A 26,886-nucleotide genomic window follows, 5' to 3' on the forward strand; every position below is an offset into this window, starting at 1 on the left:
GTCTTGATGCTGCTAGTGACAGGGAGTACATCAGTATAATAGTGCGGCAAAGGAGCGACAGTCGTGGACCGTGCATCCCCAGATTCTCCCACAACGAATATGCTCCGATTTACTCCTTCATCAGTGCAAGGAGGATGTTGTACGAGGGAGATAGCGGCACCTTGGAAGGAGTCTTTTGATGTTGTTGCACTAGGATTGTGATCTGTGTTATCTACAGCGGCAATTGTATACTCTTCGCCACGCACTTTTGGAGGTCAGACCACTTGTTCTCTGTAAAATTGTTGACAGACATGGTTGCCCATCTCTGCTGAGAGCAGGAGCACTCTATCATAAGAGATACTCAGGCCAAGGTGTGACAGTCTGTCGACCAGTTCCTTCTTATGTGTATGAACATGCAACATCATCCCAATGTATGTTGGAAGTGGGGTCTCTTGTGCAACACTGTGCCTGACACAGGTGGATGATGTGGTGCCACGTGTTCGCTTGTGTTTTACACAGTTGAACTTCTGTATCTAGGCTGCGGTAATTGCTGCTGGGTTAGTGTCTGCAATCTGGTCCTTGATGCTGGGTATCTCTAGGATCATGCTGACTAAGGCAAGCAGCAACGGTTGTAACAGATTTTTCTTGGCATCCTCCAGGGCACACTGTGAAGGGCTTGGCTTCTCCAAACATGTGACGGCGACAAGATAACGACTAATGTAGATCGAGAAGCAGCCATTTAATGTAAAGCAGCCATTTTGAAATCCAATATGGCGACCCATTAGTACAAATACGCAATGCAGATTGTTACCATTGGCTTGCTTGACCAAAAAAAACATACATTTAGACACCAAAATAAAGTCAATAGCAGCATTAGACCCAGAGATAATCACAAATGTAGATTTCAAATGGCGGCCATTTTGAAATCCAATATGGCGACCCTTTAGTAAAAATACGCAATGCAGATTGCTACCATTGGATTTCTTGACCCCAAAAACATATATTTAGACACCAAAATGAAGTGAATAGCAGCATTTGACCCAGAGATAATCGCAAATGTAGATTTCAAATGGCGGCCATTTTGAAATCCAATATGGCGGCCATAAAGAGAGAAATCCGAGTGGCCCAATATCTGAAAATGATTTCAATATGTAAATGTACATTTGTGCCAAGTTTGGTGCTTGTATCATAAAATGCACAATAGGTTTGCTAAGCGGCCCCACTAGTACAGGTTTTTCATTTTCCAAATGTGTACTTCAAGTGACTATAGAAAAAAAAATTTGTAAGAACTAAAAAAATATGTGACTGAAGTGAAACAGTTTTCATACTCATCAAATCAACAACAGCAGATACCGAATGGCCATGACACCCTCAGCCCCCAACACACACACACACACACACATGACATACTTGCTGTCCACAGAACGTCCTGGAGAGTTGGACGCATGTGGGGATTTTTTAAGCTTCATGAGGTTCATCTTTGTCTCAATCGTCATTGTAAAGCCTCCAGAGTAGGTAATATCCAGGTCGACCCAGAAGCCTTTCTCGTCCATGTATGGACGGCCGGCGTGACGGATGGCAGGAATCTCGTAGCCCATGTGAATATCTGTGACCTGCAGTTCCTCTATGAAATATGGCACCTGAGGAATGGACAGGGAAAAAACTTGTAAAATTATTCCACAGCTTCTTGTTTTGAACCCATATATGACTGTCTTCTATACAATTTCTCACTAGAAAAAGAAGACAATATGAAACCAAAAAAAAAAAAAAAGAATAAAGCTAAAATACTAAGAGGCAAAAGGCTTCAGTAAGCCTTCCATCCTCCTCAAATAGAAACTGAGAAACTGATCTCTCAGTATCCAGTTGGACAGGAATAGCTGCAGCCTGTAAGGAGCACAGAGTGATCTTATGACAGGAAATTTTACACCTTAACCATCTGATTATAAAAAGAATTTTCCTATAGTTCACTAAGCAGAAGAAATTTTCAGTTACCATACAATGTAAGTAAAACTGAACTCTACAGATTATCTCCAGTATCAATTTGATAACAACTCTTCTGCCGCAACAAGAAAATGAATGGAACTTGATTTCCTCGACAGTTCAATAAATAAGAGACAAAACTTATTTCTAAAAATCATACATGAATTTTGTTGAGTTTCCGCTGCAACTTTTCAGTGACTTTGCCAATCCACCACTTGTCTCTGAGAAAATCGAAGAAGCATCTGCCAATCAGGGCGTTGACCCAAAAGAGCTGGCTATCACAGACGATAGACCCATTCTGAGATATGGGAATAGCTTCTTCCTCATCTTTACTAGCTGGCTGGCTCTTCGCCCCGTCTTTCCCTTCTTTGGAGCTGCCAATATCTTTAACTGGTGCTGTGTGAGTGGGGCTGGACAGTCTGGAGGAGAGGCCAGCTGGCATCAGCCGACCCATGTAGTGGGCAAAGGTCAGTAGACTCACACCTTGCTGTAGACAGAAGTTTCAGCTCCGATCAGACAAAAGCAAATCTACATTAACCTTTCCAGCAAGGCTTTTTTCTTTCTAAAACTGTAAGTCCAGGAAATGAGTAATTAAAAAGAAATGAGCTCTCCTCTTCACAACCAGTCTCTATTGCTTTCAGACAGAAGACAACACCCCATTTTAAAACTATGACAAAACCATATATTCTCAACCCGCAGCCCTTAAAAGCAACTAAATCTGTTTCCAACCAGAATCCCATTATCTTCATTCCACTTTTAATAGGTAAATGACATGAAACGAAATCGACACAGAGATGTCCCACAACAAAGTTATCTGCCAAGTTTGAAATAAACACTTGTAATTTGTAAAATCCTAACGAGACACACAAACCATGAGCCACAACAACAACTACAAAATTTAACTTTTGAAAATAACTCCTTTAAGGAAAGTCCCGATTCCGCTCAAAACTATGAATTTAAAGTTTTAGGCCTTTTTAGCTTCTTCAACCTCTCTTACAACTATTTCATCGCATAAGAACCCCCTAAAGCCTTATTTCTTCCTATATCGGGCATGTTTGTCACCACCATTTCCTCATAAAGCCAATCTTTTATTTTTCTTTATCGCCCGTTTTCTCGAAACAGTTTTTCTATATACTTTTAAAAATAACTCCACCATTTTTCATCCAATCTTCATGAAATCTTCACAGAATGAAGAAAAGTAATATAAAAAATTTGTGCGATTGATTTTTGATATAAGGAATAGTTTTTTGTTGCTGGTGTTTGGAGTGTGGATTTTCACAGATTTTTTTGCAAACGTGAATTCTACCTCAGGTAAAAAAATCATTAAAAATGTTCTTGAAAGTTTAAGAAAAATTTATGACACAGATTTGTAGATCTATTTTTTGCCAAAATGCATGCAAAAACCCCAATTTATTTCCATGAAAAATAAGTGCGGTATTAATTACGTAAGTCATGTCAATAAAATCCAATATGGCCGTCATATCCATGGAAATAAATTTTTTTTTCTCAAATTTGATTGCGGATTCTCAGACTTTTTACTATGCTTGGTTATATGTGAGAAATATCGTAACATTTGATCCATTAATCAGCGAGATAGTCTTCAGCTGCCCCCCCCCCAAAAAAAATCTTCCATCAGATTATTTCCAAAATCATGCAATGAAATGATGAAAACTGACATTACCCTTTTTAAAACAATCTAATACATTACCATCTATTAAAAAATGTCTTACACTATCTTCTTTTGTCCCGTTCACCTCCGGCGCAATGTCCGGTAGACTGGATGCTGAGGTGATGGAGTCTGTGGAGCCCTCTCGCTTGTGACGTGGGGTGACCTCTGAGCTCTTCTTAGGAGGAGGACTGGAGTTACTGCCAACTGCCCTTTTCATGTCCATCACATGGTTGCCTCAAGAGCATATAGACAAAAGTCATATTTGAAATAAAATGTTATCATACTGCTATACAGAGAAAACATAACTTTTATTGGTGAAACGCTCTCTGAAAATAATCAATGCAGCAAAATTCATCCACGAACTCATTTGTGACAGCCTATCAACATAATAATTATGCTCTACCAATATTTCCAGTTACAAAGCCTTTGACAAGAACAAATTTCCTATCCTTTCCAAAATAAATGACTTCTTTGAACACCAGTGAAGAACAGTCTACACATACATGCTCAACAATTGATCAACTTGTTAAATCAACATTGTCAGTTTCTATGACATCATCACTTGCAAAAGTCACAGCAATGGCACAGATTCAATATTGACTTTGAGACTGTTCTAGAGGTATCTTTTACGAATAATCTATGGTCTCATTTATGACTTTATATAGATCTTTCTGGGAAAAATTGGGACATTTTTGCAAAGATTTCACCCTCCTGTATTTTGGCCAAAGGAATATATGAAGCTGTGATGTAGATGCTAAACTAAACAATGAATCATGAGAGGCTTTCATGGTCTGGAGATACAGCGTTTGCTTCTAATTCAGTAAGTCCTGGGTCTAAAGCTTGGCAGTGATGGAAAAATGTTCTCCTTTCCTCTTCACTAGACATGCTCTTCATTAGATATGTTCTATCTGCTTTCATCTCGACTTTCCCTGAACAAAAGAATAAAGAAAAAGAGATAGGGAAAGGGAAAAACAGTTTCAAAGAAAGGAAAGATGGAAAGAGAAAATTTCTAGATTTCAGAGACAGAAAAGAAGAAGCAGAAGCATAAAAATGTCTGAAGTAAAACAGGAGAGTAAAGAGACTCACCTAATGGAATTCCAGCAGCAGCGGCGGAGAATCGTTTAAACCATTCCTCTTTCTCTCGTCCAGTGCGAGCAAACAGGTACAGCACGTTACTATCACATTTTTCTTCCGTGATTATTTCGAAACCCATATCAGACACTTTCTCCTTCTTTGCTCCGATGATTGGTTCAGACAAAATGTGTTTCAGTTTTGATGTTGCTGCATCCTCCCCGTTACTACTAACGCCGCCCTTGGCAGATGTTAAAGAGATACATATCGGGTACTTCTTGCTCCAGATTCTTTTCTTCACAAGCCCTTGAGGTAAAAGATAGACGCTTGAGCCTGGAAGATCGAAATGCCGCTGGTGGATAAACTGTGGCTTTGGAAAGCTTTCGTCCCACATTGCCCTCTTGGGAACAGGGTTTTTGGGCCGCTGCAGTCGCAAGTGTGTGCCTTCGAGACTGATGAAGACACAGTGAGTCTTGTTTATGTGGTAGTTTTCAACAGTGTAGTCAGTCAGCTCATTCATCCACCCCTAAAAAAGGAGGAAAAGAAATGGAATTAACTCCAGTTTATTTTTCATGTGATTCAAAATTTGAAACGAGTACTCTTTAGAAATGTGTACCCTCAGAAGCAGTTACTGTAACCATCTTTACATTATACACCTGCACAAAAAATCAAACCACTGATTTTTTTTTTTTAAGGAAATGATTAACTTTTACTCATCAAATACTGACCATTCACTGCAACAGAACTTTGATTGAGTTTACATTCACGTTTTGTGGTTACACAAAGTCTATCTGCAGCTAACTGGACCACCAGTACTCTGTTTAAATTTAAACCACTGAGCAGCTTAGAAAGTGATTGACTTTCAGAAGTGTCTCATATCCCATAAAAAGCAATTGGAAAAAAAATATGCACAAGTTAAATTTATAACTTTTAAACACTGCCCCCACCCCCCCACCCAAGACGAAAGCCATAAATGTTCTTCTTTTAAACTGAACAGACATAAGCCCCTACTTAACACATTTTTTCAACAGTATACAACAGAAAGATAAAGTACATTTACAATTTGTTTCTTGCTGTCACTGACATACCAGAACTCTAGGCTGAAGAAACATGGCTTTTAAAATCTTTACTTGCCACAAACGATGGTGTTAAAACTGTATTCTTCTTTTAACAATGTACCCAACCTACGACATGATAAAATTGCCCTAATATCTATTAGACTGACGCTTGAAACATTTATCAGAGGTTGTGCTTTTACATGGCAGTATGAGATTCATGCCAGCAGTTATCTGTCAACATGTTACACTGAGCCTACCTTATGGCGACACTCCTCTCCTTCCAACCCAACCTTCATCTCAGGCACTGGTGGTGGGGGTAGATCCTCAACAGGAGGCAGAGTAAAAGGCTCAGAGGGAGGCGGAGGTTCCATCAGCCACAAGTAGAAACCACAGCTGGCAGTGGCGAGCAGGGACCCCATGATAAATCCCGACATGTATGAAGGCAACGGCAGGATAAGGTAAGCAAACACGAAAAGGGAAATGACTATGAGCTTTTGAACAGGAACCGGACGATTGTCTGCAAAACTGAGCTGGCGTAGGATGGCATTGGCAGTAGAGTCAGAGAAAGGGGAAGAAGGCACTTCGCTCTTCTCTGGGGCTGCCCCCTGAGAAGCAGTGTTGTCAGCTTGGCTATCATCTGACGTCGGTTTCCTAAATAAAGGCTTGGCCAAATCTTCATCTGGTGTGAAGTGCAAGGCAGACATGTGAGCCACAGCAGATGTCATGGGCTCCTTTTTCTTCATGAAGCGTTTGATTTTCGAGCGAGATTTGAGCTGAGTGGAGGTGCTGAGACCAGGCATGCCTGTGAAGTCCTCTGTTGGCTCACTGATGAAATGCTCTTCAAACATAAGCATCTCAGAGTCAGGAGTACCACGTCCTTCAGGTTCATGAAACACCAGAGTGTCATCCTCAGTACTTGGCTCTTTCTGAAGAGACGCACTGATGACATCCTCTATGACATCTTCAAAGTCATCCTCCACTTCCAAGTGAGCCAAGGGGTGGTCCTCTACAATACCTGAGGACCTGAACAAAGTCACATTTTCTTTCACCACAGGCTCTCGCTCTGATGGCTTTTCAACAGGCAGCAACTTTTGTTTCTCTTTTTCAGGACTTGGGCTTGAGCTGGAATCACCAGAGAATTCCTCAATTGTTCTAGAAATTTTGTCTGTAATTTTACCTTTAAGACCCGAGAATATTTCTTTTGAGGTTTCAAGTTTTGCCTTGGCTCGCTCTCTTATTGGGGAATTGTGAGCAGCAACATCCACTGGGAGAGATATTGCTGGTTTTAGGGGGGGTTTATCCATGGGAAAAGATCCTGTTGATAGTAATGGGGGCCTCACTCCAACACCATCCACTGATGATGAGCCTCCAGAGACAACTTTCTCCGGCTGTTGTTCTAGGGACCTGAGCTCTGCTGGAGCAGAGGAGGTGGACGAGACAGACGATGAAGAAAATGTTCTCTCACTGCTCGGCTTCTGTTTCTGCACTCGGTGAGATTCTTCAACTAACTTGTCGTACTTGCCAGTGAAAGCTGTAAGATCCTCATCATCCTCATCCTCCTCCAGCTGTTTGAAACTAAAGCCTGACAGACTGACACTACCCTTGCCCTGCCCCTGCTTCGGTGGCGGGGGCCGGGAGGGCTTGCCCAGACCTTTCTTGAAGCTCATCGCCACACTGAAGAGATAGATTGAGGTAAAACTAGTCAAACAATTCAATTCAGAAACAGGCCAATACAATTTTATCAATAAATTATAAAATACTCTATAAGAGCACTGCTTCATTATTATAATGCTACACAAATCCAAGCAACCTGAACTAGACAGATAGACTTGCCTATATCAGTACTTGACTGCATCAGGGTTGCCCACCCACCAGTATGTTTAAGTAATCAACAAATTTTAAAAAATAGTAATCTGGCTTACAACTTCGTAATATGGCAATGGATAGTCTTCTGCCCTTGGGTGTCAAGGACAGGGATTGTAGCCAAGAATGTTACAGGCGTGATGTAAAAAAAGAAGTTATGGGAGGCTGATCAACAAAAAGAAACCTTTGAAACTACAAAATACATCAAATTCCCTTGATACTGATTTTGCATCACAACACACCATGCCACTCACCCACCGTAGCTAACTGTTTTGAGTTTCATATAATGAGCCATTAATCTCATTGGCCCAGGCTGTCACCCACAACACAAAAAAGCAAGGATTTTCTAACATCTTGGTCATCCTAATGTTTGCCTTAGTCCTGGCTTTGGCTAGGGTCTAGAATGTTTTTCAAAGGGCAAAAATGGCACTGAGTGACAACAAGAGCTTGACACAAAGAGGGTGTTTTTACAGCTGCATGTGATTATGTAATGCTGTAGACTCTCCTGGTCTGGTAGATCCACCTATGCACAAGGAAGATTGACAATGGGTTGGGGTAGCCGAAATATTTAAAAAAAATCAGAATCAGGGGTGTACTGTAACAACAATTGTGCTTTAGAAAAACCGAACAAAACTCTTAATGACTCTGCCAAATTCGTAATGGTGGGGAATGGTATACTGCATCTATTCTTAAAATTTCTAGATTAACGAGATATAATCAATAAATGGCTTAAACTGTATTTTAAGTGTTTGTTTTGCATGATTCTCCATTTCTTTAAAATGTACTAGAAAGATAGTGTGTTTGTAGCACAGCCGCCCATCATTTAATACTTTAATTGGAGCACCAACTCTTTTGATACTTAATCAAAATTTAAGAGCATCAGAGAATGTGTTTCTTGGAAATCTTTTTCAACTTCAAAACAAAACTGAACTGAAAAAAAACCCCAACCCAACAAATCTCTTACAAGTTCCAGTACAAAGAATGAGCAATTTAATGGCAATCTTCCAGATCTGCTTCATTTTTATTCACATTTACTGGATTTAAGTAATTATAAGGTAAAGGTTATGGTGACGGTAGGATTACAGTATGGGTTGGCCAAGGGTAGGTGTAAGGCCAGGCTACCCTGTCCCTACCCTTTTCTCTACCCTTTACCCTAATCCTCACTTCTCTTCATCTTATAACCCTCCCCCCCTCCGAACAATTCAGCAAATTTAACAGTCATGAATCATAATCTTGACCATTATACCAATATCAGATTGCATTTACATAACTGTGAGTAAAATAAACTTGCATTCTTTGTATGTTTAATTTTCTAGACCTTCTATTCTATTAGAGCGTAAACACGGCGTCACGGGCACTCGCAGCCTTCTGAGCCTGTGGTTTCGGTAAAATCAAGGTAATTCAGATCACTGTTACTTCGCTCTTTCGCTATCAAATACCAAAAGCTGTGCACCTTGTAAAAGTTCAGCTTTCCCTCGTTACAATGGTGTAAGTTGATAATGTCCCATTATTAGGCCAGTTCAAAAATTGACATGCGAGCATTCAAATATGCTTTGCGGAAAGATTGATGATTAAATGCCGTCTTTTCATTGGCGGAGAACTGTAGAGCTATGAAAGGGCTTTCCCCTGATATATTTTTCGCTTTGACGTATAAATAGAAAGCCTTTAAAAATACCTTCCAAGTTTTCAAAGATCATTTTTTCAACAGAAATATGTAAAATACCAATTCAAAAAAGGTATCACTAGAAGGATCAATTAATTTTCTATTAGAATAAAGTAATCAGCTTGGAATTATTTTGCATCATTCCTTCCGCGAAGCTCGACGTGGGGAGCACTTTGCACACTACAGTATAGAACCGAATCGCTCGTCGTGGGGACCGGTGTACCGCTGTGTTTTCATGGAAATAACGACAGACCATCATGTTTGAGGCGATTAAATACTGATGTGCAATGATCTCACAGTCTTGAAAACAAATTAGGCTCCATATCTATGTTAAAATAATTGTACTCTGTTAAGGTGGAGATGTTTGGTGTGCTTAGTACTCTTTTATTGACTGTCAAACATGGGGTAGCAGCCAGTTAGCGACTGTAAGCAAATTGGATCATATTTTAAAAGTTACCACTTAAAAATTGACTGAGAGGTTAAAGAATGGTATCAACATTCTTAGTCATTATGATAGGCCTTTCATATGGAACAGATATATTTGGCATACAGTTTTTGAAAATTTAGTTTCTAGTACCTAACCCTAGAAATGCTCAGCATTTGACCGAAAGTAACCCGCCAAAAATGCTCCGCCGCCACGGCCGATCAGTTGTATTGTTGTAAACATAGGGGTTTGGCAGGGAGAATCAGGTAAGATACCCGAGATGTATACCTGGTACTGAAAAATGACCATTTACGGCTCAACAGATGATAAAAGGCATGATAAAAATGACAGGCGATCAAATAAATACAAACAAAGCGCAAAACGCAATAAACTCAACAATTAGTACATCAGCACGGCGCAACAAGTGATAACACATAGCATGTAGTCGCTCAGCTGGACCGTGTCACTTCATCGATCGATATCTTGGCCAAGAGATGCTCTACGAGGTCAAGATAACTTGCATAGTCATTGGTCACTATTTATAACTTTGACCTGTAATTTACTACGTCATTTTCTTTAATCATAGCTGCCACTCGGGAATTTTAAAAAAGGAGGAAATTCATGTGAAGGCGTATGCGCGCTCTCCAAAGGCCGGAGTAAAACCAGTGAGATCCAGAGGCAATATATATTGGAACATCTAGCCTACGTTTTTGGAAGGGAAAATTGTCATATTTGTTAACCATAAAAAGCTACTGAATTAAAATGTATTTGAAAAAAAAAACAACCCAAAACACGAAGTTGACTAACAAGCATTTGGCACAAATTAGTGACTAAAAATTAGGCCTACGCGCTTCCCGGTCGAAGTAGGTGAGCCCTATAAAGGGCCTGCGCGCTTCCCGGGTAGCCCGGCTACGACCTTTTTTAAATAGGGCCTGCACGTTTCCAGGGTTAATTCTACCTGTCTACACCAACTAATGTTGACTTTGTTTCCATTTATTAATATCATAGCTACAAGTCAAAAGTAGAACAATTACAGACTATGCAAGGTTGCAAGTGATCATCAGATCAAATGATAAATCATTGTAAATGTACACACATGGGTTACTTGTCGCAATTTTGGCATTAAATTAGTTAGAATCGTTCTGTTCTTTCATTTTTAGGAACAGGAAGGCAAAGAAATTTAATGGGAATCTAAATCAGGAAGGAAGTGGCTATTCTCACCCTGGGTGAGAATAAAAATACGATCGACCTCTCATCCCTGGTGAGACTTGCCAGTGTTGGCTATTCGCATCCAGTGTGAAACAAGACCTGTTTTTCCTAATTTCTGAATACTGTCTATCGGTGTGGATGATGAAATTGAAAAAAAGAAAGAAAAAAATGATGTTATGTTTCAACAGTAAGTTTATTAAATTGGTCCTCTACAAAGATGTTATGTACAGCTATTTCACTTATTAAATTCGAATCGAGCTGAACTACGCGTGTCGCCATTTAATTATGCCCGGAAGTTCTCGCTAGGCCTACTCCTTCTCTCTCACTCTCTCTTTCTGAATTACACATTGTCTATTGGTGTGGACGATCAAATTGACAAAGAGACAAAGAAAAAAATGTTATAGTATAGCAAGCACAATAAAAGTAAATTAGTTAGGTCATCTACAAACACGCTACGGCTATTTCACTTTTCGAATAGAGCCAAACTACACAGGTTGCCATTTTTTTGCAACGAAGTTCTCGCCGTCCCTCTTCTCTCTCTCACTGCCGGCAGACAAAATTGCATGCTTTCAACACAAGAGCGCTGGAACGTTTGTTTACGGTGAATGCTACACTGGTTGGCCAATCACGGTGAACGCACACCCTGTGAGAATAGCCAAAAGGCTCGCCTGCACTATTCTCACCAATAGAGTGGCCAATCAGGAATTATGTCATAATATAATCCTCTTTGCAGGCATTTACACCCTGTACTATTACATGAATTGGGAACAGAGGTATCAATGGTCGCTTTTGGAACAGCTCTGGCACTGTCAGAAGTGAAAATGGGAAGATTGAAGAATACTGGACCACTCGTACATTATTGCGCGGCCACCTCTATTCTCACCCGGAGTGAGAATAGTGCAGGCGAGTCTTGTGGCTATTCTCACCCGGTGCGCGTTCACCAAATTTTGCATTCACCCTAAACCACAGAATTCTACACTGTGATAACAGAAAAATTGTAGAATTCTGTGCCGTGAACAAACGTTCCATTACAACTGTAGCCTACTAAATGCGTACAATTTTGTCTGTGGGCAGTGGAGAGAGAGAGAGAAAGAGAGAGAGGAGTAGCGCGAGAATTTCCGGGCAAAACAAAATGGCGACCCGCGTAGTTCGGCTCGATTCGAAAAGTTAAATAGCCGTAGCATCTTTGTAGACAACCAAATTAATTTACTTTTGTGTTTTAACATCATTTTTTAACTTTGTTTTGGTCAATTTGATCGTCCACACCGATAGACAGTATTCAGATAGAGACAGAGAGAGAGAGAAGAGGGGAGGAGTTGATCTTGCGAGAAATTCTGGGCGGGTGAGAATAGCCACTTTCTTATATTGCGCGAGAAAGTGGGTTTGGTCAGGCGGGTGGTTGGGGTGGAGGAGGGGGGAGGGGGGGTTCAGGGGGGTCTCCCCCCTGACAAAATTTTAATGAATAGTTCTCCTGGTCCGAGATTCTCCATTGAGAGATATTAAAAACGGGAAAATTATGAATTCCTAAGGTTGAGACATAGGCAAAGTCAGTCCGCTGGTCCTGTATTCTTCAATCTTACCGTGAAAATAATTATCAATGGTATGCAAGTCATCTCTAGATCTAATTCTGTTACAAACAAAAGTTTCACTCATTGCCACTGTCTGCCAGCAGAGTCTGGAGTCTGGTATCATTGACAAACGCAGTAAAAAAAATCTGGCGAAAGCATTAAAAGCACAATGTATTATTAATTGTAATACATAACATAAAATACAAGAATATTACTTGTTACCACGGATCCGTTCTAAATTTACAAAGAAACTCAAATCACATTAACAGGATCAAGTGCGTCGGTGCTTCAGTCTTCAGCACATCGCCATTGAGACAGAGAAAACTGCTGGCTCTGAGAGTTGAGTTGATAGTTCAGACAACTTCCTGTTTTTGTTATAACGGGGTGAAGTTTGTTTTCATTACGTGTATGAAAGATAATTTGTACATTTAAAACATAATATGCCCTTGAAAATGTTGACATGTTTAATACCTTTGTTTTATTTGTACTTTGTTTTTAAAATGTTTTGATTTGATATTATATTTTGTAAAATCTTGTCAATTCTGACCAATACTATTTCAATGACAAATAATCACCGAAACTAACTTTACAATATGGCGTATATTTGTTGTTGTATGGGTGGAAACGCATGTAACAGATGAGATCGTTAAAGATTTTATTTAAATGAATAACAAGAACATCTTTCTATGTATATATTGGCGGGATGAAATATGGAAAGATGGCGTCAATGGCTCTCTTATTTTGTTTGGTGTTCTCTCTGATTTCTTCGTCTGAACCGGTAAGAGCCTTTTTCCCCTGCTCCTAACCTACTCTTCTCCTAATCATCCCTGAACTGGCTGAACTCTATGCCTATCCGGGAAGATTGAAGAATACCGGACCACTCGTACATTATTGCGCGAGAAAGTGGGGTAGGTGGGGCGGGTGGTTGGGGTGGAGGAGGGGGGTTCAGGGGGGTCTGCCCCCTGACAAAATTTTAATGAATAGATCTAGATCTAGATCTATCGGTCCGAGATTCTCCATTGAGAGATATTGAAAACGGGAAAATTATGAATTCCTAAGCCTAAGGCCTAAGGTTGAGACATAGGTAAAGTCAGTCCGCTGGTCCGGTATTCTTCAATCTTACCAGATCTAGATCTAGCCAAGTAGTCCAATTATTAGACTAGATCTACTCTAGATCTAGACGTTTAGATCTAATCTAGATTCTGGAATCTCTAGATTCTAGATCTAGATTAGATCTTTGTCTAAATGATGTAGATTCTAGAACTAGAGTTAGAGTCCAGTTTTAGACTGGATCTAGATCTAGATCTGGATAGATTCTAGACTGTGCTCCTTGTGATCACTAGATTAGATAGATTCTAGGTCTAGTAACTTGTCTGTTTAGTTTTAGACATATTATAGCAATGCCCACTGAGCGCGTTTTGTTCTGCCGATTTTTGGCCCCCACCACTGGGGTGTTTCGTGGAACGAACTAACGCAATGGTTGTTGTCTTCAACTCGCTCTCACGCCGCTCCTCGGGAATGGATATAAATAAAACTTGGCAGCCAATCAGAAAAGAGGTCAATCACGTAGTATGCAGATTGACAAGTTTGTACCCTTCCAAGAAGAAGTCGAAAACTTTTGCGAAAGTTGTTGATGTGGTGCTCTTTGAAGATTTTTCGGAGTTGTGATTTGTCAAACTGACTGATAAGTTTTACACCATTTTTCTTCTTTCCCTTAAAATTTCATGCTTCTGTGTTTAGCGGTTTTTGGGAAATCTATAAAAATGTGGGAGTAACTAAGGGAAAAGCGGCACTACCATTTGCGCGTGCTGGGTGAACGACCGGCAGCTGGGAAAATTCCACTGAGTGACGTCATCAGCCATCAGTCGCCTCGGGCGCTACAAACTAGGCCCCGCTTGTGAACCGGAAAGGTGGGGAAGGATGCTTGAAGACTAAACGGGGGCCTTGATAACTTGCATTTGTCACTTGTGTTGCATTTTAGTCACAACACAATAGATGTAGTCATTTTTATTTGCTTAATTGCATGAGAGAAGAATATAAAAACAGAAAAAAGCAAACTTTCTTGAGAAGTGGTGTGTGTATGGCTTTGTGTTTGCGTTATAATAGATGAAAGCCTATTCCCCCCTCTTGGAAAAACACACACTTGGACTCGTCCTGTTTGTTCTGTTTGGAAAAGTGAGGCATTGAGATTGTTATTAAAGAGTATGGCACACATATATAGTCCAGTCTGGGAAGATAGTCTCGTGTCGTTCACGCCTGCGGGCGTGAGTGCGTGTGCGTGCATGTGTGTGTGAGTGAGAGAGAGAGAGAGAGGGGGGGGGGATGGTCTAAATATCTGTTACATTTTATAGTATAAGTTGTAGCCTTAGACACATATGCGAAATATTCCCATGACTTGTAAACTATATAATTTATTCATTTATAACGGATCTTAGTCTACAACACTTGACAAAAGGACACTATATATATATTCAGAGACGATCTTATTTTCCATTACAAAGTGTGCATGCTTTTACTTGTAGAGAACTGGATTTGTTAGACTAATAAATAGAGCTCTTTGCTTACATTTTGCATTTTGGTGACAAATTGATCCCGAACATTGCTTGGCAAGGAGGAATCTTTTGTTGCCAAGTTTCATTGAGATTTCTTGACTTTGGGAAAAGATATATATATATGACTGATAATCTTTGTAAATCTGTAAAGAAGGCCACTTTTTTACCTGTAAATGTCTTTACAACTCAAAACGTATGATAGATATTACAGCATGACTAGATTATGCATTAAAAACTGTACTAGACTGCCAAGTTTCATTATACTCCAAGAAATAGGCGAGCTATGACAATATATTGTCTCAATACGCACCGAATACCACCACATTTTTACCTATAAAAACGTCTTCATAAGTCAAAAAGTAAGACAGCTATGAAAAATCTGAAAGCAGGACTAGATTTATGCACTAGATAATGTACTGGGTTGCCAAGTTTCATTTACATAATACTCCGAGAAATGAGCGAGTTATGACAAATATTGTCTCTAAACTCACCAAAGAAGGTCCTATATTAAATTTTTTTTTTTTTTCATATATAAAAGTGTTCCAAAAATTAATTGATTAAAAATTTCGTAACTTTTTTGTTTATAGTTGAATTTCTAAAATTCAAAAAGTTCCATGCTCTGTGAAGATACAGAACTACAAAATGCACCTATTTGCAAACACTTTCTGACAAATAAAGATTTTTATGATCATTGCTACATTTTAGTAGAAGAGTTTTACAGTACTTGCAACCGAATAAGGTCACAAGTTATAGTGCCGCGTGTAAGAAACAAGAAAAGAAAGAACCCCCCATTGTTGGTATGAGTATGATACACGGAGGTCCACCAAAGTTAAATCCCCTACCCACCCTCAACCACCACCTCTCGCTCTCCTCGCCTCGCCACTGGCTTGCGCTGTGCGCGAAGTCGCCTGTGAAACTACCTTTTGTCTGCACGTAGAGAACTATAAGTGAGTAGTTAGGCTTGGTACACGCGTAGTAATCACGGGCCCAGACTGGAGGTCAGGTAAAGTACAATCCAGCCAGAAATGAGAAAGGTTGATACTGATCATGTTTGGACAGGAACTGAAAGTGAAAAAAGGAGCAAACCACACCAGCAGAGCCTCCCACCAACTACCCATGACTTGTCTGTTGTCTACTGTAATGTTGACAAACGTTTAAAAGGGCCTTTAGGCCTAATAACATTTAACACAGGTTACAAGTGGCTACGTTCAATACGGTTCATGGCGCCGTGAACGTAGTCTGCAGGCGTGAATGTAGTTGGCAGGCTATGTTCACGGCACCCTGAATGCAGTTTGCAGGCGCGGTTGAGGCTATGCTCACGGCACTCAAGCTTCGTTTAGACGGAGCGTCCAGTGCCGGTTTAAGTAAGCCGATTTTAGTCAGTGATATATATTTAATATTTGGTGGCCTGCTTCGAATTCAAGCGTTCCATCCCATGAGATGAAGGAAAACGAAGCAGTGATCCTTGACCGATCGACCATTCATCTTTTTCCCTTACACTGAGCTCTGGCTCAGAGCTCATCTGTGTAAGGGAAAATGACAAACTCTTAATTATGGAACTATGTATTAGGGTATATATTGACTAAAATGTATACACGTGTACCAGGATGTTTCAATTGCTCTAAATCTATCTCGCGTGTGGGCGAGACTTGGGCGAGACTTGGGCGAGACTTGGGTGCAACCTTGTGTTAGCACGTGACAGCCCGTGATACGAGTGTAAACAAACGTTCCAGCGCCATCGAGCTGAAAGCGTGCAATTTTGTCTGCGGGCAGTGTGTGTGTGTGCGTGTGAGAGAGAGAGAAGGGGGGGGGGGAGGGAGGGAGAGACCGATAGACAGAGACAGAGAAAAAGAGAGAGAGAGAGGGGGTGGGAAGAAAGAGAGAAGGATAGAGAAAGGGGGAGAGACAGACAGAGAGAGAGAGAGAGGGTGTTTGATATTTAATATATTAATAATTGATTCCCGTCATTTTCTCTCTGCGTCGGTTCCCAGGCTGACCTGGTGCAATACAGTCATTATTATACACATTTTATGACCAGTCCCGTCTTCCGAATCCTACCTTCTGTTTCCCATCTCTCACCTCTCGTTTCCCATGTCCGTATCCAATTTTCCATATATATCCCATGTCCCGACTTTTGTTCAGTAAGGACCCTTCATTTTCCTTCATCTCATGAGATGGAACACTTGAAGCTGGCCAAAGTATTAAATCTATACGTCACTGTCGTCACTGACTAAAACAGGCTGACTTAAACTGGCAGTGGACGCTCCCCCTAAACAAAGCTTTAAATAGTGCCGTGAACGTAGCCTCAACAGTACCTGCAAACTGCCTTCAGGGCGCCGTGAATGTAGCCACTGCGTACATTTTAAACTGAAAGTTGTACCTCCCCTTTTTGTTGCGAGAAAATAGTACATGATGCAATCATGGCAAAAAACTGATCTCTTTGTGATCTTCAAAAGAGACACCACAGCCACAGTGAGTCACTGGTTTATGGATGCTGGTTCAGAATTTAATATTATTTCCAGATGCAGTTTTCAATAAGGCCGGCTCTATTCGGACTCGAGTTCGAATATGAGTATTATCTATTCGGACTCTTGTCCGAAAAAAATGTTTTCTGGACTCGGCTTCTAAATGAGTTGTAATACGAGTGTAAGGAGGTTACATAATATAACTGTCATCGGGGGATTTTACGTAGAACTAGAATTACCTACTAGGACTGTAATTGTGTCAAAAGTAAAAAGAAAACTTCACTCTCATTTCCCAACGGCAGTGTCTAAGTACACGGTAATCGACAATTCAGGGTCTTTCCACCACCATTACAGCATCATCATTACTTTCACCACCATTTGTCCTTCCACACTTTAATTTCATTTTGTTGTGTGTTATAGTTTTTCTGTAATTAATTATTTTTAAAAATCTCATCGCACAAAACCGACAGCCGTGGCCTCTTCCCAACACCTTTTCCCCCAGCGAGCCGAGAGTGTGTGATCGCTACGCACAGTCTCATTGGTCGACATAATTAACTTTGCCCCCCGGCAAGGTCAACTCAACTTGGTTGTTCTGTTCATACTAATGATGAGGGCAGGGCCGGTTTAGATAGATCTAGGAACTGGATATTAAAGCTCACGTCTCGATTGTTATCACATTATAGTTGAAAAAATTTTCATAAATGCAGGAAATATTTAGGAACAAGCGTTGGAAGTTGGAACGGATGTCATGCTGGACTCAATTTAGAGTCCGAATAAAACTTGTGTCTATTCGGACTCGACACTTCGTTTCAATAAATGAAAATTTTATCTTGGCAGTTTGAAGGCTTTGGCAGAAGCTTGCCAACTATAAAATTTTCATATTTTTACAAACCCAATTTTATAACAAGTAATATAATCAAAATTTTGTTAACTTTTTATCACGAGCAAGCTGCTCCCAGCGGCTCGCGGTCGGAACCCCTGTGCCAGTGAGCCGCTGACTTCAGCTCCGGTGCATTCCTTTATCATTTATGACAACTTCGACATCAAATTACTTTTCGGCAGCTGCTGAAAACAGGTCACTTTTATGAAGATTTCATTCATTTGATTTAATCACCAATTTTGTGACGATTTTGTCCTTTTTATATTTAGTATGAAAAACGGGCCCCGGCATACTGGGTTACCCCCCCCCTCAGAGATAAAGAGTTAATGAATTCGGGAGACTCTTTTTGTTGCAACAAGATTTTGAAGATCGCAAAAAAAAAAAGAGTTTTTACACTATTGGATCGGGACGGACAACTGTCTAGTTTTAACAGTATATGTTGTAATTCCCCCTTAAAGTTCAAATTAAAATGAATAGATTGAATAAATAGGCCTAATTTGAAAAGTAGCGAGTTTATACATAAAGTAAGGGAAGAATTTGATTTGGAGTTGAATAATTGAATGTCCTAAATTTTTGGTTTTAAGTTTTTGTGATTTATAGTCAACTTATTGTTTCATCCAACATACGTCAAATAAATCTATTTATGTATTGTCAGTCTCCTAGGGGATTGCCATGTTATTTTTTTTGACAGCACTTTTTACTGAAGTGCTGCTGTCACTCAATATGAACATATAACAATCATACAAGGTAGTGAATCAGTATTAAGTTACTTTTGTTCCCGTCTTGCACATTTTATCTTAAAGTTGTAATTTTAGTTTCAAATTGTGAAGCAAAATGAAATTTTTTTTTGCGACTGGTTTAATTGATTTTATACCTGCTTAATTTTTGTAACCTTTTCGACATGAAAATTAAAAAAAATAATGATGAAAATAACTTTTACAAAGAACTTCAAGCCCAGACAAAATATGGACCAAACTCCTTGTAGCCAGTCATTTGTGTTTTCAAGTTCTGTTTATTCCACTATGTAGGTTAACCTTATCCGTAGGCCCTGGGGTCATTTTGTACCCCCGGGGTTGTATTTTTCACATTTTAGAATACTTCTAGTACGAAGATATCTTTGAAACTTTCAGTATTTCTCAAAAAATCATTTTGACAGCCTGATATGCAAAGTGTATGGATCGGATTAACGAGTAAATTTCCTCTTTGGAAAGTGGTGGCTCAGAGTTCCCCGGGTTGTATGGATACAATAGTAAAACACGACGTACGGATAGGGTTAATGAAAATAGTGATATAATGTTCCTATTGATCCCTTGGATGATTAGTATCAAAAGAAAGTAGGAAATGAAGACTGTGATTCCGCCAGCTTTTTAAAGACAATCATAATGATTTAATGTTTTGACTATGTGATCGAACCAGTCAAAAACCATGTAGCCTTTTATGATTTGACCCCTTAGCAGAACTGACATGATATGTGCCAAAAAAAAACCCAGTACAGTATTTGTAAAACTGCATTAGTGGTTAGCTTTAGTTGTTAGCTTTTGTTGTATGCTAATCCATGCCACATATTTCATCGCCCCCAAGATCTACACCTGGTCCTGTGCTACATTTGCAGCCTATTTTCACCCATATTGTGGTTCTCTATTTAAAACTACGTTGAATAGTTTGAGTGCTCATTCAGACAAATCATAAATCCATCAATATTTCACTGAATTATTAGAGCCATTTTGGGGTGTAACACCCTTTTAGCCTGGGTGCATAAATCCCTTGTGTACTGAAAGAGTTTGAAGTTTAAAGAGGGCCTCTGCGCATGCAAGGTATGGTAAAGCAGTGTAGAAAAGTTTTTGCCTTAATTTCAAACCACGGTTTGCTGTGGATGTACTTTTTTAGAACAGGTACTTATGCAAGCAAATTAGTGAGATAATATTTCATTTAAAGTAAAAGCGGGCTGTTTGCAAATTAGGTTTTTCTGCAAAGTTTATTTTAGAAATTGTGAGGCAGCGTGGTGGAATCAGGCTCTCGTCAAAATAATCAAAGTGAAGAAATTTGCATTTTTCCGCAGGTTTGTGAATTTTCATCAGATTTTTGTTTTGGGGCTCAACACCTTTCATGACCATTAAAGAACTCATTTCTGTGTGGACTTTTCTGAAAAAGTGAATTAATTGCCCAAAATATGTAAATGTTCAGTTACCACGGACTCTTAAGCTAAGGAAATAACTAATCTTTGGCGGCCATTTTCTCACTAATTTTATCTCTGAAAACAGGTGACCCCCCACCTCCTTCTTTTGCAAATATCTCGACTTGTATTCAGAATAAATGGATATCTTTTTCATCCAAATAAAGACAGGTGAACAAGCTTTAATATGATACCAATAACTCTACATGCCCAAAAATTGACGAGAGCCTGATTCCACCACGCTGCCTCACAATTACTGGTTATGATGAAAGTAGAACACTGAGAGAGTGGATGTGTTTGTTTGAGAGAGAGAGTGAGGAGTGCTAGATGATAACACTCATGGTTATTTCTCATTTTAAAATATGTTTCATTGATTGAATTTTGATCTAGTTGGGAACTTTCTGATGGTCCTAAAGGGGCTCATGGCATCACATCCAGGAGCCATCTGTGAGACTGTCTAGTCAAAATTATCAAAAGATCAAGTGGTAATGTTGAAAACTAGGTAATACCCTCTAAAAAGTTATTTTATATATATATATATATATATATATATATATATATATATATATATATATATATATATATATATATATATATATATAATATACTGTCGAACCTGTGTAAAATAGCCACCCATTGTCAAGGAGAAAAGTGGCCGTATAATACAGGTGACCGTCTCAGGTAGGACTGATCAAAATGAAGAAAGCAAACCTTTCTCTTTGCACGTCCGAACCGGAGCTGATCTCAGACAAATACAAAAAGGTTTTCTGTTCTATTGAAAAAAGGGACTGCAGGGGGTGTAAGAAGGGTTTTGTTATTGTTGTTGTTATTTTTGGTTAGCTTTTTTGGTTGCTGATTTTGTGTAAGGGTAAAATAACAAATGTAAGACGATGAAGACCAAGTGCCATAGTAAAACAAGCACTGGGTCGCCACCACTCGGAGAATGAGCCACGCTTCTGTCGCTAGTTAACGTCCATTGTTACTTTGTTACAAATTACATAAACAAAACAGTGACCAGTCACCTCACATACGATTTGTGTACTAGTTGTGGATGGGGTTTATCATTTATGAAGGATCATACACTTCCCTCACCTGCATTTGAAAATGTATTATTACCGATCTTAAATTTATGACAAAGCATCGGGCAATGCGAGACCACGCCTGGCTGTGTCAGACAGGTAAATTTGAACATATTGGTTGATATAATAAGGTGGCCGTGACCGAATTGGACAGGTGACCATTTTATAGAAAAAATACAGGAGGGGGAGGGATGGAAAGTGACCGTTTGTACAGGTGGTTGTATTATACAGGTGGTTGTCATAGCAGGTTCAACTGTATATTTTGTGTTTTTGTTCACAGGCCAACAATCAGCTGAGCATCCATGACTCAGTGTTGTTTGTGTCTACTCTCAGTGGTTCTTTCTACACAGTGAGTCGCAGCTCTGGAAAGGTGGTGTGGTCCCTCAAAGAAGGTAAGTTTGGGTTTAAATAGCTTTTTCTCTTGTAATTTTTCTTGAATTTTTATGTAGCTTTTTATCTTGTGGAAAAACTACTTGATAATAGTCAAATAGTGTTGATCCATTGGTGTTCAGTTTTTGAAATGGCTTGGTGTTATTTTCAGTTGAATTCTTATATAAAGGACTAGAAAGTGTGTGGGAAAAATAATGTCTATATAACAGCGAATAAGTTGTGCTTGTTTGTTTTTGCTTCTTTATTTATAGGGTTTACTACTGCTGTGGCAGGTAGAAATATTATACCAAATATATTTTTGCTGAAATTGAGATGTTTTTTCCCCGTAATATCATAATGGTCTAGAACTTTTCAAGTGCTATAGAGGAAAGTTATGATATGCATATGACTCTAAGCATACCTATGTGAATAATTATTGCAATCAGAAACTTGGCTATTGATTTTTGTGTTGTTTTGTCTCTTTTCATCAGATCCAGTGTTGCGTGTCCCTTTAGATTTTGCATCAGGGTGAGTACTTCTGTTAGAAAAAGACTGCATGCTATGCATATTTTCTCCCAATAATGAAGTCGAGCATTCATATTTTAGTCCTAAAATTGTCATTACCTTTAACACTTTGCCGTCATATTTTGGGGGAAATCCAAAGAAACTGAGTGGTAAACGTTGCCAATCGGCGAGATGAGGCGGCAAAGTGTTAAGCCTAACATCATCACAATGGTGTTTTGTGTGACCGGTAAAAGCAGGTATGGGATTTAAATTATGCTAAGTCATCTGTTTATCTACTTAATGTATGGTATGAAAATTTTAGAATTCAAGGTTTTTAATGCTTTGTCTTGTGGCTCACATGGCTTCAAACATCAGAGGGTGATGATCAACAACAGTCTGTAACATTAAAACATACAGAGACTTGTCATGAGTGGAGATAATTTATTGATGAAAATGTTGGTAACAGCTTGGCACAGAAATGATGAAAGTTAAAAGGTCCACACTTCTTTCTGTCTCCCGTTCTCTCAGCCCTCCCCTCTCTCTCTCTCTCTCTTTCTCTCTCTCTCTCTCTCTCTCTCTCTCTCTCTCTCTCTCTCTCTTTCTCTCTTTCTCTCTCTCTCTCTCTCTCTCTCTCTCTCTCTCTCTCTCTCTCTCTCATATGGTGCTTTCAGCAATGCAAGAAGCACAAAGTGTCAGTACTGAAACAACTAAAGTACCTTTCTCTGCACAACCAGAGTTCAGATTTGCAAACATATGGAGGAATTTAGAAATGCTATTTTTATTAGAGCTGTACTGCCGTAAGCTGACAAAATGCCTTTTTTAAAAGTTCACGACAGTTTCAAGATAAAGTGGCTTTTAGATAGTGAAACCATTTTATAAAGGCTTTCTTCCGAAATTTAAATTCTTATTTATTAAAAAACTAGTCTCAGCTTCACTTTGATTTTTTAATACCAGTAGGGTAACTAGTAACCAGGTTTTCTATTTAGCAAATTTAAAAAAATTGGCGCCAAATATAAAAAAAGGTTGTTTGTCAGCTTAAAGCAGTATATTCTTGGAAGTCTAAAAATTCTTGAGGTCCAGTTAGATTATGATACGTAGCTACGTTCTCCCAAATTAGCCAACTCAGCAGAAGTAACTATTTCCTGCTAAAAAATTGGAAGTGCACAAATTTATTCAACTCTGTCAGCTGTCAAGATGTTACTAACAACACCAATTTTATCAAATTAGATTACTGTACCGCTATTTTGATGTGATGGCTTAAAAACTTTCACAGTTAATGGTTTTCAAAATAAAACTGTGAAATTGACAGTTAAATGAAAGAAATCTGATTCTTTTCTCAAACAACTGCATTGGCTGACAGCAAATCGAAGATCAATACACAAATACTGTTTTCTATAATAAGTGTCTCAGTGATACTGCACCTATCTAAAACAATTTCTTGAGTCATATCATCTTCCCTAAGCTCTTAGATCAGCCACCAACAAATTGATCCTTAGAACCTCAAAACAAAAGTAAAGGACATGAGCGTTCCTTTTCCTACTTTGATCCTCATTACATAGAGACCAGCTGACACATCACTTATTCACAGATGCATTCCTGTCATAATGATACAAAAGCTCCAACGCATGGTCTCACACGAGGCCACCATACTTTTAACTCATGTTGAAGTATTTCAATGCCCAGACTCTTTTTATCAATTCCATGCATGCCTAGATGTTCAAACATCCAGACTCTATTCTCACATTGTGATCCATGACTATGCAGGCACATATTCCACATAAGCAAATAGCAGTGTTTATGCTCTCTCTTTCTCTCTCTCTCTCTTTCTATCTCTCTCCCTCTCTCTCTCTCTCTCTCTCTCTCTCTCTCTCTCTCTCTCTCTCTCTCTCTTGCTCCCCCTCCTTTGACACACACACTCACAATCACACGCACTATCTTTCACTCTCTTTGTCTCTTGTCCATACCTGTCTCTCTCTTTCTCTCCCTCTCCAGTCTGTCTGCCTCAGTTTCTCTCTCTCTCTCTCTCTCTCTCTCTCTCTCTCTCTCTCTCTCTCTCTCTCTCTCTCTCTCTCTCTCTGTCTCTCTCTCTCTCTCTCTCCCTGTCTTTCTGTCTCTTTCTCTCTCTCTCTCCCCTCCTCCCCCTATCTCTCTCTCCCTCCCCCTCTTTCTCTTTCTCTCTCTCTCTGTCTCCCTCCCCCCCCCTCCCTTTTGCTCCTTCCCAGTACAGCTTTTTTTTTTCATGAGGCGGGGTTTACATTTGTCATGACACAGCTAGTACTTTGAATGTCAGATAAAGTATTAGTGTGATAGCCTCCATAGTGTGGTTTGTTGGTACTTCACCATATTGCAGAAGATCAAAGGCTGGCTTCAGTGAGGAGGTCATTTTTCTTGTAATTCTTGAAATGTGTTTTTTCCAAACCCTTTTCCCATTTTTCCAGTAACTGTCATGGATTGAATCTAACAATTTGAAGGGGGAAAAATGAAAATTGCTTGTGCTCTGTCTTTTGTGCAGATTTAATGAAATCTCACTGTCTTTTACTTTTTTTTCTTCTGAGAAACCATATTCTTTCTGTTCCCCATTTTAGCAGTACAGCTTCAGATACATCAACAAATCACCACTTTTAACAAGCTCAGTCCTTTACAAAATTGCATAAGTCTATCAGCGTCTGGATTTCCACCTCTACAATCGCAGCCACCACAATCATCGCAACCACCGCCACCATCACAACCATCCCAATCAGCAGTATAATGAACATACCTGTCGTGTAGTGTACCAATAATATTATTGTATTGTTTGGTTCTTCCACAGACCCAGCTTTCTGCCTGACCCGAAAGACGGTAGTCTGTATGCTATAAGTTCGAACCATGAACCCATCAAGAAACTACCCTTCACCATTCCTGAACTGGTCACAGCAGCTCCGTGTAAGAGCTCAGAAGGGATTTTCTACACAGGTATGTTTTGTTGTTATAATCTCTTCCGGCTATCAAAACCAAACCACAACCTGATCCCTCTCGGTTGGTCTGGAATTTTACTTATGGCATGATATGTTTTATAATGCTTCTTTAAATATAATGGCTCAGTTGTTAAAGTAAAACGCCCCTATTTTCGTCTTCTTTGCCTTTCCTTGCTAGATCTCGACGTTGTTGACTACTGATTCTTCAGCCTGCAGTGTAACTGATTTTTTGATATTCGATGGTTTTTCCTACTTTGTAAGGCCCCTTGCCTTCACAACACCGCGCATTTTTAGGTTCAGCATCTATAGAAGTGAATGATGTTTGCAGAATGCATGAAAACCCAAATTCTAGACTGTGCCTTTGCGATTTGAGCCAGTGTCCTCCTCACTGCAGTCCAGCATAGTACTAGCTGCATTAGCTGCCCCCCCCCCCCCAATCCCCCCTTCATCCTCTCTTAGATGTTATATTCATTACACTGCGAATGAATTTGCTTGTTTGTATCAACATTTTCTTTATCTTGATGTCTTAGTGATAGAAAAGTGTTCTTCTATGGTACCTACGAAGTTCTCACAACTCTGCTGTCTTGGAATGGATTTTTTTTTTTTTTAGATTTGGTACTATGAGTACATAACTAGCCAGAAAATCTCACTTTTAATGTCTGAATTTCTAACGTGGCATTTTCATGTGCGCCAACATTGTTTTATTACAACCCTCGTACACGTACCCCATCTCACCCCCTGTCTCTCTCTCTCGTAACCCATCTCACCCCCTGTCTCTCTCTCTCTCGTACCCATCTCACCCCCTGTCTCTCTCTCTCTCTCGTACCCCATCTCACCCCCTATCTCTCTCTCTCTCGTACCCCATTTCACCCCTTGCCTCTCTCTCTCTCGTACCCCATCTCACCCCCTGCCTCTCTCTCTCGTACCCCATCTCACCCCTACCTCTTTCTCTCTCTCTCTCTCTCTCTCTCTCTCTCTCTCTCTCTCTCTCTCTCTCTCTGTCTCGCTCTCTCTCTCTCTTTCTCTTTCTCTCTCTCCCTTTCTTTTTTACTCTCTGTCTCTTTCACACAAAAATGCTCGATATATTGTCCACACACACAAACGCACACACACGCACACTCCACACCACACAAAACCACACTACACATACACAAATATACGCAGAGAGAGAGAGAGAGAGAGAGAGAGGGGGGTAGACTGAGATAAACTGAGAGAGAGAGAGAGAGAGAGACTAATCAACTGTTGATGTTATCGCGGTGTTGTTGTTGACTAGTTCAGCTTCATTTTGCGTCACGCCTTGGAGATTTGCGTGCTTGTGAAAGTCACATACTTCGATAATAATGTACAAATTATATCAATTACACATTCCTGAAACTCAACCTCTGTGTTGATATTCAGAGTTGAATCACAATATTGGTGTTCCTTG

The 26,886-nt window shown here is 39.7% G+C and overlaps 2 protein-coding genes across 6 annotated transcripts in view; one reads left to right on the forward strand and one right to left on the reverse strand.

The window, feature by feature from the left end:
• Window positions 1-26,886, reverse strand: part of LOC101861132 (testis-expressed protein 2) — a 45,745-nt gene that overhangs the window by 10,511 nt on the left and 8,348 nt on the right. The window contains exons 1-6 of one of the 4 annotated variants that reach the window (XM_013084171.2): window positions 12,707-12,845; window positions 6,015-7,431; window positions 4,715-5,225; window positions 3,690-3,862; window positions 2,120-2,446; window positions 1,390-1,619 (exon numbers count right to left, since the gene is read on the reverse strand). In XM_013084171.2, coding sequence (XP_012939625.1) covers window positions 1,390-1,619; window positions 2,120-2,446; window positions 3,690-3,862; window positions 4,715-5,225; window positions 6,015-7,424 — 2,651 coding nt within the window. In that variant the 5' untranslated portion in view covers window positions 7,425-7,431; window positions 12,707-12,845. Of the gene's footprint in view, window positions 1-1,389; window positions 1,620-2,119; window positions 2,447-3,689; window positions 3,863-4,714; window positions 5,226-6,014; window positions 7,432-12,699; window positions 12,846-26,886 lie in introns of those variants that run through there. The other 3 variants (XM_005101245.3, XM_013084172.2, XM_005101246.3) reach the window with 3 other exon arrangements.
• Window positions 13,046-26,886, forward strand: part of LOC101860903 (serine/threonine-protein kinase/endoribonuclease IRE1) — a 47,020-nt gene continuing 33,179 nt past the window's right edge. The window contains exons 1-4 of one of the 2 annotated variants that reach the window (XM_035970504.1): window positions 13,046-13,262; window positions 21,914-22,025; window positions 22,494-22,530; window positions 25,316-25,458. In XM_035970504.1, the coding sequence (XP_035826397.1) occupies window positions 13,188-13,262; window positions 21,914-22,025; window positions 22,494-22,530; window positions 25,316-25,458 (367 nt within the window). In that variant the 5' untranslated portion in view covers window positions 13,046-13,187. The remainder of the gene's footprint in view (window positions 13,263-21,913; window positions 22,026-22,493; window positions 22,531-25,315; window positions 25,459-26,886) is intronic. The other variant, XM_005101244.3, reaches the window with a different exon arrangement.

This window comes from Aplysia californica, unplaced genomic scaffold (assembly GCF_000002075.1).
Source record: "Aplysia californica isolate F4 #8 unplaced genomic scaffold, AplCal3.0 scaffold00276, whole genome shotgun sequence".
Classification (NCBI taxonomy): domain Eukaryota; kingdom Metazoa; phylum Mollusca; class Gastropoda; order Aplysiida; family Aplysiidae; genus Aplysia; species Aplysia californica.